This window comes from Pyrus communis, chromosome 6, assembly GCF_963583255.1.
Source record: "Pyrus communis chromosome 6, drPyrComm1.1, whole genome shotgun sequence".
Classification (NCBI taxonomy): Eukaryota; Viridiplantae; Streptophyta; class Magnoliopsida; order Rosales; family Rosaceae; genus Pyrus; species Pyrus communis.
The window spans coordinates 2,273,305-2,286,361 of record NC_084808.1 but is presented as its reverse complement, the minus strand read 5'-3'; the positions used below and the strand labels follow the sequence as shown (position 1 = coordinate 2,286,361).

Below are 13,057 nucleotides of genomic sequence, written 5' to 3'. Positions count from 1 at the left end.
CTGAATTGGAACCGCTAAGTCAGCAATGTGGGTTCCTTCATGTTTGTGTTTCCATTTTTTTCTTCTTAGTTTATTTTTTATTTACTGTGCTTTCTGCTTTTGTTTTTTATTTGTACATTTCTATCCTTTATCAAAATTCCTAACAGTAAATCATGCGAGCTAAATATTTTTGTTTAAGGGGCTTTATAATCTAATTATTTTTGGTGAAGCCTTGAGACACCAAACTTGACTTCTGGCATTCTAATATTAGAGATTTCTGTCCTTTATCAATATTCCTAATAGTAAATCACATGAGTTAAATTTTTTTGTTTGCGGAGCTTTATAATCTAATTATTTTTGGTGAAGCCTTGAGACATCAAATTGAGGGGGGGGGGGGAGTGGGGGTAGAGGGACAAATGTTTGGTTTTTTATTTAAAAAAAAAATAGAGATGATAAAATCATATGTAGGTGAGGTTTAAACAAAAAAAAGTAGAGTTTTGTTTTGTGAAATTATGTTATTGTCTTTTATTTTTTTGTCGTGATAGAAGACAAAAATGTCTTTTTATTCTCTTTTTGTTGACAACGAGAGTTTCATTAGTATGTAGTTTAAATAATATTAATGTAAATAATAAATTGGAATAAACAAATATTATATTGGTTCAAATTAAATTTGCTACGTATACTCACATGAATTACGGTCATATAATAATTATCGTATTTACTATTTACTCTCCGTACACTTTGCCAGACGACGTCACACTAGCTTCATATCACGCGCTCACAATAATTCCACTTTCCCTTCTTCAATTCACAAAAATCACCACATTCCTCCATCTATTTATACATATACTAGCCTTTTGCACGGGCCTTGAAACTCCTCGAAACTGACGACATCCTGCACTCTGCACTCGTCTCCAGCCATCGTCAATGAATAAGATCATTATCCATCTTGGTTGTACCTTCTCTCCAACGACATGAGTGCTATGCTGCAGTTGTATGGGTTGCAGTAATTAACTGAACTAGAACAGCTAAGTCTGCAACGTCGGTTCCTTCACATTCGTGTTTCCATTTTTTTCTTTTTAGTTTATTTTTTATTTACTGTGCTGTTTGCTCTTGTTTTTATTTGGACATTTCTATCCTTTATCAATATTCTTAACAATAAATCATGCAAGTTAATTTTTTTTTGTATGAGGGTCTTTGTAGTCTAATTATTTTCACCAAACTTGACTTCTGGCATTCTAATAATTTTTTTTTTTGAACAAGTGATATTATCTATATTAAGGGAAGGATGTGGGCTTCACAATGAACTATCAATAATGTGATTCAAGTTTGCATTTGGAAAGAATTGAACTTAAAATTTCTCATTTACAAGTGAAAAAAATATGGATATAGATTAGTTGGATATTACTCTAGTTAAATACTTTAAAATAGCCGACATATTTGTCTACAACTCTTCAATTTCTCTTCCGGTTTTGACACCGACTTTTCCCCTCTCTTTCTGTCACCAACCAATACGCTCCTCCGCCCGTTAGGGTTTTCATGGTCGGACGGCGATGGACTCGGAGGACGATATGCACGATGCCAACGACGTCGAGTCCATGGACGACGACGACGGCTTCTACAGCGACGAGGATGCCTTGGACTACTACGGCACTGACGAAGACGACGCTGATGTTGATTTCGGCGACGATAATGAGGGAATCGAGAGGATCGAGGCCAGTCGAGCTGAGGTTTGTCCTACTCTTCCCTTTTCTTTCTCTTTCTTCTGTAAATATTTGTGAATTTCTTGAAATTGGCGACGCACGCTCTGATTCTTGCTCTGGTTGGGAGCTGAGAAAGCTCTGGATTAGCTTTGATCACTGGAATTTTACAACTTTACTTGACAAAAGCTCCAATTAATGGTAATCCTGTTCCTCACTCGCGTCTTATTTAGTCCAGCAGAGTCGGACTAAATAATCCTAACATTGGGCTCTTTCTAGTTGCTATTGATTTTGATGGAATATAAGGGTTTCGTGTTTACTCTCGTTGTCCGGGGAACATTTTTCCATTTAAGCTGAAGTGAATGTCTTCCATGGTGATGACTGTTCTGAGTTCGAGTAAGGATACTAGTCTGTTGGCATTCGGTTGATTTGTAGAGTAGCGGAGGAAAGCTAAAAAAATATTACAGATACGACTTTGGTCGATAAGAGGGCGTGAGGAACAAATAGGCAATTGACACCTTGAGAGTAGAAGACATCTACAGTCACCGAAACATGAAGATAAGGGAATTACCTGTGTAATGTTTTTCTTGTGCTTCGACAATTGAAGAAGTTGAGGTTCCACCATAAAACCAATTGGCAATACTTATAAGCACATGTAAAGGTCCCTTCTCTCATCAATGCGAGATTCATTCTCAACAGTCTACCTAACGCCACATGGGATCCTACTCAATTTCCTGTTAGGACTAAGTATGTATCTACTTCTTATGAAATGATGGCAAATGGGTTCTCTCTTGAATGGAATTCTGCACATCAGCTTCGCAACTATGCTGCTTTCCTCCCTTGTCAGACTTTACCCACCTATTGCTCCTCTTTCCCTAGGTCTTCATAATAATTCCTGCGTCACCAAATGCTTCTTTTCCTGTCTTTTTCACCCTCCTACAAAGAAGGCTTTATAAGCTTATAAGTTCTTTTACCGCAAATAAGCTTCCCACCTCATGATAAAAAAAAGCCGTCTTCCATTTATCCAATCTATTTCCACTAGTTGCCTGCTATTTCAGTTTAATCTGTTGGGGATAATGCACATAACAAGAGTGTCATTACTAATAACTAATTAAAGAACATTTGCTCATTCTCAGCAAGAATAAAAATCTTGTATCATGTGCCAGCAACACCTGTGAAGTTAACCACCTGGAGGCCTCCCATTTATAGTTACTGCATATTTACAGATTTTAAGCAGTCTTGATATCTTGCTGAAGACTTTTGTCTCTACCGCAAGAGGCAGTCTTGATGAACTAAATTCTTACTTTATTGTCTCCAAGGAGCCATCTTTTTTCAGACGTGTATGCATCTGTGTGTGTGTACTTATGGATATGGATTGGAATGTTAATTTGAATATTAAATCTTGTTTCCATAGAAGGGATTTTGCCAGTCAGTTTGAGGAGCTTATAGCATTCCCATTAGTTTCATAATTTGTCCTTTTTTTTTTATCCAGAATAATTATATCGTCTTGAAGGAGTTAGATATAAAGCATTGCCAGGAAGATGATATTACAAGTGTATCTGCTGTGCTTTCCATATCAAGAGTTTCTTCAAGCATTCTACTTCGTTACTATAATTGGTATTAAATTTTCCACTTGTTCATCTCTTTTAGCATCCTCAATTTCATATTCATGCAGAATTGTGCTCTTTTATTTGAATGGTTCGTTGGAACTGTATGCTCTGTTGTGAGTGAATATAGTAACCTGTGAAATTTTACTAGTGACCACGTGGGCCATGGCACATAATTACTCTTTTTGTTGAGCAGAAAATAAGAGTTCCTGAATACCCACCTTCTCCCTTTTTTATAAGTTATTTATCTGAAAAAGGTTTGGTATGGCAGGAGTGTAAGTAAAGTGCACGAGGCATGGTTTGCCGATGAAGATAAAGTCCGAAAAACTGTTGGCTTGTTAAAGAAGCCAGTTGTTCAGTTCCCCCATTCCAGGGAAGTAAGCTTTATACACGTTAGGAAATTAGAGTTTGCTGTTTTGCCAGTAACTGGTTTGTTTTTATCTTCATGTGTTGGTATACCATCCTAATACCTATTATTCCATTGGACAGCTTACCTGTGGGATCTGTTTTGAAGCTTGTCCCCGTGGTAGCATCAAGTCTGCTGCTTGTGGTCATTCTTACTGTTGTACATGCTGGAAAGGTTTGTTTCATATTCTATTTTTCTTTATTTACTTATTTATTTATTTATCTTTTACCAAGTTCTGACTTAGGTAGCATCAAATCTGCTGCTTGTGGTCATCCTTACTGATGCATCATTTGTTCTGTTTTGATTATGGAGAATGTAATGTAGGAATTGCATGTCTTTTTAACGTCTACAGCTGTATCTAATTGTTTAAAACTATGTTTTACAACTACATGCTCCATTTTTTCCAATATTTGGTCTCTGAATATTCTTAGTATTTTAATCCCATTTTAAATCTGCCTTGCTGCGATCAGTTGCTATACCATTCTTTCCAATGTCATGTTTTATGGTTATGATGATTTGTTGCTTTGGTGATAGGATACATTGCAACATCCATTAGCGATGGTCCTGGCTGTTTGACACTGAGATGTCCTGATCCGTCTTGTGGTGCATCTATTGGTCAAGACATGATTAGTGTGTTGGTCAGTGATGAAGATAACCAGAAGTACTCTCGGTACCTTCTTAGGTCTTATATTGAAGACAACAAGAAGGTATATGTGGAATTTGATTTTGATTGTATGGAGCACTTATTTTGTCTATTTATAGAGGTGTAAACCCAAAGTTGTACAATAAATCTGAAATGTTTTTGGCTAACTCAAGATATGAAATAAGTTTGATTATTAATAATATAAAACATCTATAAATGTTCTTGTAAGATTGGCTTTTCAATAACAATATCAAAGGGAACATGTTAATGGATCAACTTTATCAAATGTCCCATCTCATTGCTTTGTTACTTTCTTCCTTTTGGCTTGGAAAACTATGTTATTATGATAAAGGAGTCATCTTAAAAAAATGGTGTTATCTATGTATATGATTCAGTACTCAATAGGTATCGAGGTGGACAGTTTTAATTACTATATTGAAAAGTGAATAGTGTTTTCTTTTCTTTTCAATTACTCCTTGTGCCTGTGTGGGCACGTGAGTGTGACTATATGAATATCATGTTTCTTTTTTATTAGTGGTTTCTTTTCTTATTGATGGTACAATGGTGTGTTCCTGTCTATTACTCGTTTGGTATAGTGGATTATATGAATATTTTTTTTCTTCCTTCATGTTTTTCCTTTTTTTCACCATTACTTATAATTATTTTTCTTTGCTGGTAGACAAAGTGGTGTCCTGCTCCGGGTTGTGAATATGCTGTTAATTTTGTTGGTGATAATGAAAATTATGATGTTTCTTGCCTGTGCTCCCATGGATTTTGCTGGAATGTAAGTTTCCTTTTGTAATTTTTAGTAGTTGATATCTTAGCGAAAACTTATCTACGTGGGGTGAGTCATAGTTTGTTTTGGGTATGCAGTGTACAGAGGAAGCTCATCGTCCTGTCGACTGTAGCACTGTGGAGAAATGGATTTTAAAGAACAGTGCTGAGTCTGAAAACATGAACTGGTTTGTATTTTCTTTTAGCATCCAAAATTGTATGTTGTGGTTTTACACTTTCATGGATGTATGTTGTGGTTTTACACTTCATAGATCTCTCTTTTGATACATGCACTGGCTTTCTGACTGTTTCCATGGTAAGAAAGTTTTGGTTGGCCATTGAATTGATTACCTCCTTCATTCTGTGCTTACCATAACTAGAGGATAATGTTTTTCTTCTCCTTTGTCTCTCTAACTGTTATTTTTCATTAATTTTTGTGTGCTGTTTTGATGACTTCCACTGCTTTTGGTCTGCAAGGGAATTTAATGTGATAAATTTGTGGGTAAATTAAGTTAACCATGCTCCTGAAACTTTTGGGAATGTGATAAATTTACTATGGTGGAAATTTTTGTTGCATTCAGAAAAGTTTCAGGCTCATAAAGAAAATGTAGTGCTTGTGAATTTAACTGGATATGCACATACCAGGTTATTTTGGAAAGTAGGGCTTGTTAGTTAGCGTAATGGTTACTTTATTTTGCTTTTGTAGAGTAATTTTTTCTTTTGGTAATAGGTTTTATGTATGAATTATATGTGTCTGCATGGGTTAGTGTGTCGAGCATCTGAATTCCTCTTAAAGTTTTTCCTCAGACCATGTTTGGTTATTCAGATTGGATTGGATTAGGAGGGAGGGTTAGATTGCCTTGGATCACGTTGGATAAAATTAATGCAGTGTTCTGTTTGGGTGCTACAGAGGATTACAGGGCTGGATAGATTAAAATATGCTCTTTTGACTTTAATTTCATGGCCTGGGTGTGGCGTGGACACTGGTCCTGGATCCCAATTTTACATTTGCAAACTTCTGGAAGTATATTCTTAACTATGTTGAATTGAGTGGTGCAAATGGAAAACATCATCAGTGTTTTAATTTCTGATACACTATTGAAAGTTACCTTTTATTAACAGTTTTATGTGATTTGGGTGGAATTTATGGTATTTCATATTTCATTTTTATTGTTCTGTCCTAACCTAGTTCACGACTCTCACTTATACAAAAAAATAGATAACTTTCATTTTGCATTTTATTTTTTTCAATAAAAGTAAGCGACTTGTTGAATGCCTGGATGAACAATCATTATATGCTTGTTCCCAATATTTTCTATGTACTGGTACTTTATAATGTCACTTTATTTTACCATTTATGTATCCCAATACAATTATGTGTGTTTTTGCTATTAAATACATATTTATATAGTATATAGTATATTCTTAACTATGTTGAATTGAGTGGTGCAAATGGAAAACAGCGTCAGTGTTTAATTTCTGATACACTATTGAAAGTTACCTTTTATTAACAGGTTTATGTGATTTGGGTGGATTCTTGGTATTTCATATTTCATTTTTATTGGGCTGTCCTAACCTTTGTTCAAAATGCTCAGGATACTGGCCAATTCTAAGCCATGTCCAAAGTGCAAGCGACCTATAGAAAAAAACCAAGGGTGCATGCACATGACATGCACACCACCTTGCAAGTTTGAATTTTGCTGGTATGCTTTCTGCTTCTAATTTCTTACTTCAATGGAAATTGATTGTTGTTTGGAAAAAATATCTGAATAATAAAGAACAGAAATATATCATTAAACTTGAGATTAGATATATTGTTTGAGGGAACTTTTCTTTTGATTATGTTCAAATATTGTTAAGTTTTATACGTGATGCTAAATGAATTATATGTATCATGCAGGCTGTGCCTTGGTTCATGGGTGGAGCATGGTGAGAGGACGGGTGGTTTCTATGCTTGTAACCGCTATGAAGCAGCTAAGCAAGAGGGAGCTGTAAAGATTTTATACTTTTCTTTGAAGTAATTCTGATATTTTCCCTTTTGGAAGAATATCCTTCTTTCTCTTCTGTTTATTTAGTTTGTATTGTTGATTGTAGTATGATGAAGCTGAGAGAAGAAGAGAGATGGCAAAGAATTCTTTGGAGAGATACACTCATTATTATGAACGTTGGGCAAGCAATCAGCAGGCATCCACAATTCTCTTTTTCAAAATTTCAATGCTTCTTGTGCTATGCCATGAATCCCTGCAAGTATCTTTATCAAGCCATTTTTTAACAAATTCAGTTATGTCAGTAGCCCGGCTGTGTATTTTGTCAATGAACCCTTTTTCTCAATGATCAGAGAAGATCCTACTTTTCATTACACTTCTTTGATTACACACTGGGTTTTTATTTCAATTCTCACAGAATTTGTTGTGGCAAACGGTAGTAGGCGGGTGGACACCTGTGCTGACTTCAGTTTTTAAGGGTTTGTATGGGAAGAAGGGGTGGAGCTTCCTTAAATTAGAATCAAGATTTTTCTGTGCATTATTCTTCATTTTACAAATTTAATTGGCTAAGCCTTATTGCTACCTTTGCTGGATCTTTACAAAAGCCCCTTCACTTTTAATCATTGACCAATGTTTTTTTTCTTCCTTGGCAGTCGAGGCAAAAGGCTCTTGCGGATTTGCATCAGATGCGAACTGTGCATGTAAGTATATGTGCAACATGCACACATATATACTCATAAAACATATTTGATTTCATCTTAGTGATTTTTGTTCTTGAATGGAGTTTCTGGTAACTAATGTGTTTAGCAATATAAACTTAGAACTCATCTTTCTACTCCATTGTATGATCACCAGAACCATATCTAAACTTAGCAGATCTGAAATATTATTGATCAATTGTAATTGACCATGTTGCTAATGAGAGATGCTAGGAAGGTTGTACTTATTCTATTAAATGCAAGGCTGAAAATTAAGTTCGTGTAGGGTTAACTACAGAAACATGAGGTTTTATATGTTTTCACCTTTCAGAAATTAAACTTGACAGAGTCCATGAAAAATTGACCATAGTTGTGTTTCTCATCTTTCAGCTGGATTGTAGATGAAGAATCATAATTGTGGTTGCACATATAGCCCCTTATGTCAACTAATTGACTCAACAGAGTAAATTAAAAATTCATCCTTGATAAAAAATCTTGTTTCTGATAGGTTTACAGGTCTTTCTAATAAATCAGTAGGTATCGCAGCTTTGAAAAATCTGTTTATTTTTTTCTTCCAATAAGTGCCAATTGAAGGAATTTTCAAAATGCCAATCTTACCCTCCCTTTCTCCTTCTTCCCATCTCTGGTCTCCATTGTGATGAATGCCTGAGCTTTCATCCCGTTTAAGCAGAAGCACCAAACTCATATTCGAAAACAATGTCTAAGCTTTCCGCCACCACTCACCTACCCTACAACCCACAACCACCAAATGAACCGAACGACTTGCAGGCCCACCAAACTCTCCTCCTCGATGCCCTCAGCCACTTGTGTGAATTGGTTCCCGACGCTAGAGCTTATCTGATTGCGATCCCCTCACCCACTAGTTCTCCCCATTGGTTCTCTGCCACTGCTGCTGATCCTTAAAATCCTCAAAGCTCCTCCAATTGTGACTGGTTCTCTGACTTAGCCTCCAATTCTGACCATGACGTCAGCTGCTTCGTCACCGTTCTCTTCGACCTCAGCTGCTAGGAGCAGCAGCCCAAGACTGACTACTAGATTGGGACAAGGAGAGAGAGGGACCGAATTTGGGGAGAGGTGAGATGAGAATTGGACAGAGAAGATGAGGGAGAGGAGAGAGTCTGTTTCTATAAAAAGAGAGTAGAAAATAATTAGTGGAAAATATTAAAAAATATTGATGAATAGTGTCTTCTTTTTTGTCATTATACATATTCACAACACTTCTATGTAAAAGTTTACCAAACACTTTGATACTGCTTTATGGACTCAAAGCACTTTTGCAACTCTAATTTACCAAACACATGATTTCTTTATTTCACAACTTATTATTTTTACAACACAGTAGAAGTAGTTTTTTTATTTTATTTTTTATTTTTTTTATAGCACAGCAATACCAAAATAGCCCTTAGAGATAGTATTAAATTTGTAGTTAGTTTCATTTTAATATCTTGTTAAAGCATTTAAGAAATTCAATGTATTTTATCTTGGTTGGGGAAGATTTTGAATTGAATGTAATATGCGGCTTTGGTTGGATTATTATGGACCAAGGTTCTAAAAGACGCTAGGCACTAGTTGGGCAGCAAGTTGGGGCTTGCGCTTAGCCCCTAGGCGAGGCCTAGGTACATTTAAGTAAATTTGTTATATACTATATAAATAAGTGTGCATTTAAAAAAAAAACACACATTAATTGTATTGGGATACATAAATGGTAAAATAAAGTGACATTATAAAGTAGCAGAACATAGAAAATATTGGGAACAAGCATATAATGATTGTTCGTCCAAGTATTCAACAAGTCGCTTACGTTTTATTGAAAAAATAAAATGCAAAATGAAAGTTATCTATTTTTTTCTACAAGTGAGAGTGCAAACTAGGCAGGTGCCTATGTGGGTTTAGGTGGGATAGGCTGGTGCCTAGGTGGGATAGGCGGACGTCTAAGCGGGTCTAGGCGCACTTTCTTATGTTCAAACGCCAAGGGACTAATTGGGGTGGTGGTCAGCTGCCTAATGCTTAGGTGGGGATTTTTAGAACAGTGTTATGGACTTGTCCATACTACTCTTATTTAAACAACAATGAAGCTTTGTGTTTCTTCAGTTAAAGAAAGGTGTATGTATATTATACACTCACATTTATGTTTTTAACTGAACTGAAAATGCCGTTGCTAGAAGATGTTCAGTACGATCGTTTCAATTGGATTTGTGTCAGCTATTTTGGATTTCTGTGAAGTTACAATGTATAACTGATGGATACCTTTTTCTTCTTTGTCAGATGGAGAAACTTAGTGACATACAGCGTGAACCTGAGTCTCAGCTAAAGTTCATAACTGACGCCTGGCTGCAGGTGAGTTGTTGGGTTTCTTGTTAGAGATATGAATAGTTTCTTTAAGATATGAAAGGAATTATATATTGCTCAGTGTATCTATAACATCAAATTAAATTTGTTTGGTGATGAAATTATGACAAATTTTGTTTTGCCTTCGGCATTCATGTTTGTAGATTGTTGAGTGTAGAAGAGTACTAAAATGGACTTATGCTTATGGGTACTACCTGCCTGACCATGAGCAAGCGAAGAGGCAGTTTTTTGAGTACTTGCAAGGTATAAACTGTGTATTTGTCTGCAGGAACTATTTGGGAGTTGTTTTTTGAGTTTTCTGAAATATGCAAATCTGTTTTTGTCTTCAGGCGAGGCAGAGTCTGGTTTGGAAAGGCTTCATCAGTGTGCGGAGAAGGAGCTACTGCAATTCCTCAATGCAGAAGGCCCTTCGAAAGAATTTGTTGATTTCCATACAAAACTAGCTGGACTTACCGGGTAAATGCTGTGATATATTAGCTGAAATTCATTTTCCGTGGGATGTTTTGTGTTGAAATGCATCTCATAAAAAAAAAGGGAGTTATTTATATGTGTAAATGGAGGAAATCTCTGGTACGGTTAACCGCATCAGAGAAAACTGCTAAACTTATAAGTCCGCACTTAAAAGTTTCCTTGATCCCTTCCGAGTTTTTGCTTTACCACTGAATTTCTGAGTGTATCGTTGTTTTTTCTGGGTCAACCTATTATGTTGTCCGTTCAACATTGTCTGGATGCAAAATGCAGCAAAGGAGAAGGTAAGGGTCAATGAGTCTTTATTATAGGAACTTGAAGGAAAACAATCTCCTTTTGGAGGATGAGAAGAGGAAGAGGGAAAGTGAGCAAGAACCAATTTTCTAACTTGCGTAATTTATTTGTGGGATATGTATGGTTGGATAGTTTTTAATTAGAATAGGCCAGTAATTGTGTTGCATGGTCATTTATCTTGGACTACCATTTCATTTCACTCCCTTGCCTAATTCAATCTTCTCATCCACTTACCCAACTTTGGCAGGGTGACTAAAAATTACTTCGAGAACCTGGTAAGGGCATTAGAGAATGGCCTATGTGATGTGGACTCTCAAGAAGCTTGCAGTGGGTCAACCAGCTCAAAAAATGGAGGAAGCAGCAAAGCAAAAGGTGGAAAGGGAAAGGGAACAGGTTGAGGTAGTGGGTCCAGGTAAATGTCTAGCACGTAAATTTGGCCCTGTTGTCAGTATGGTATGACAATTCCAAGCCTCCCACATGCCATCGCTGTCGGTGAGTATTCTAGCTTCCTGTTTTCCTCAGTCTGTTGGAGAAAAGAACTTCACGCAAATTGAGAACAAGTTACTATGGACGAGGGGATTCTTTGGTATGAAAACAATAATGATCTTGAAACGGAAAAAATACGGATGCCGTTTAGGGTAAAAGGAGGTTGGCCTGTTGGTATTTGTGTGTTGGTGGGAAACATAAAGTGATTATTCTGTAGATAGCATTGACGTGCTTATAAACTAGGGTTTCTATGACCTAATTTAAGCATATTACATTTGTCTATTGTGAATGCAAATATGCTCTATTTATATTATTTTCATCTGTTTCGGTAATGTATGTGTTTGGACTCATTTTTTGAACGGCCCTTGCGGCCGCTCATATAACCCGTATGCAATGAAATTATTCCGAATTGCATTCGTTGTAATAGTAAAAAGTAAAGGGTAACGGCAAAAAAGAACTTCTATTTGGTGCTTGCGTCATTGCTTGTTCTTGGTTTTTGCAGTTTGCACGTAACGAGTGTGGTCTGGAATGTAGGTACTTGTAAAATTGTTTTGTTGATTATATTGTCATCTTCTGACACACCCCGACCCGCTCATCGTGCACTCGTGTACTTAAGCACTTTTAGGTTTTAATTTATTCACATTTTATACACTATCACACTTTATGGCTTCGTCACCTTCCAGGTGTCGACCATCACAGGTTTGGTATCAGAGCCTAACCCTGGGTGTAGTGTGCCGACGAGGACATCGAGGCCCTAAGGGGATGGATTGTAAGATCCCACATTGCCCAGTGGTAAGGATCTTGTAAGCCTTATATGTATATTCTCATCTCTACCTAGCAAGAGGTCTTTTGGAAGCTCATTGGCTTCGGAGTTCATCGGAACTCCGAAGTTAAGCGAGTAACGCGCGAGAACAATCCTATAATGGGTGACCCACTGGGAAGTTTTCTTGTGAGTTCCCATAAACAAAACCGTGAGGGCATGGTCGGGGCCTGGGATGTGGTGGAGCCTGGGTTGGGATGTGACATCTTCCCTATTCTCGGTTGAATCCCAAGCGTGAGCCCCAATCCAAGTGGTAAGGTGTCAACAACGGTCAATGTAACGGAATTATTCTTTTTGGATAAATTAAATAACCGTAAGGAAGAAACAATTATAAATATATAATTGTTGTAGGTCTAATTTACTGAATTATATAAAGGACATAAAGAGGGGGTGAGGCACAGTAGAGACAGATGTATAATTGTGAGATGTGTTATATTTCCTTCCATTGTGCCTTTATTTGTAGTAGTAAAGAAGGTTAATTCCTTACCCTAATAGGATTACCACTTTAATAGAAGGCCAAATAGCCAAAATGGTCATTGAGATATGCATAACACATCACTTTGGTCCTTGAGATTGTCCACCATTCATCATTTTAGTCATTCCATTAAAAACTCTTTGGGCAATTTTCAAAGCTTCGTAACTCAATCGTTTCTCAACCAAATTCAACTCATAATATATCAAAATGAAAATAGGAAAGTGGAGAACAAAGTTATACATATTTGGAAGCCCAATGGTTGCTGGAGATGGCAGGAAAATAGGCTCAAAGTTGACTGGTCCGCGAAAAAACTAGAAAACTTGCCGGAAACTAGGTAAACTTTAAACGTTCA

General features: G+C 36.6%; 1 protein-coding gene across 2 annotated transcripts; it reads left to right on the top strand.

Moving 5' to 3' along the window:
- Positions 1–1,418: 1,418 nt before the first annotated feature.
- LOC137736856 (probable E3 ubiquitin-protein ligase ARI7) lies at positions 1,419–11,742 on the top strand. Of its 2 annotated transcripts, XM_068476156.1 has the most exons (15): positions 1,419–1,709; positions 3,172–3,296; positions 3,558–3,663; positions 3,776–3,866; positions 4,227–4,399; positions 5,015–5,119; positions 5,209–5,297; positions 6,705–6,812; positions 7,010–7,100; positions 7,204–7,293; positions 7,748–7,795; positions 10,079–10,150; positions 10,306–10,405; positions 10,492–10,618; positions 11,172–11,742. In XM_068476156.1, the coding sequence occupies exons 1-15, from the start codon at positions 1,533–1,535 to the stop codon at positions 11,320–11,322; spliced, it is 1,653 nt and encodes a 550-aa protein (XP_068332257.1). In that variant the 5' UTR covers positions 1,419–1,532; the 3' UTR covers positions 11,323–11,742. The 2 variants fall into 2 exon arrangements, with proteins under 2 accessions (XP_068332257.1, XP_068332258.1); XM_068476157.1 differs by lacking the exon at positions 3,172–3,296 and having other exon boundaries at positions 1,583–1,709.
- The last annotated feature ends 1,315 nt before the right edge of the window (positions 11,743–13,057 follow it).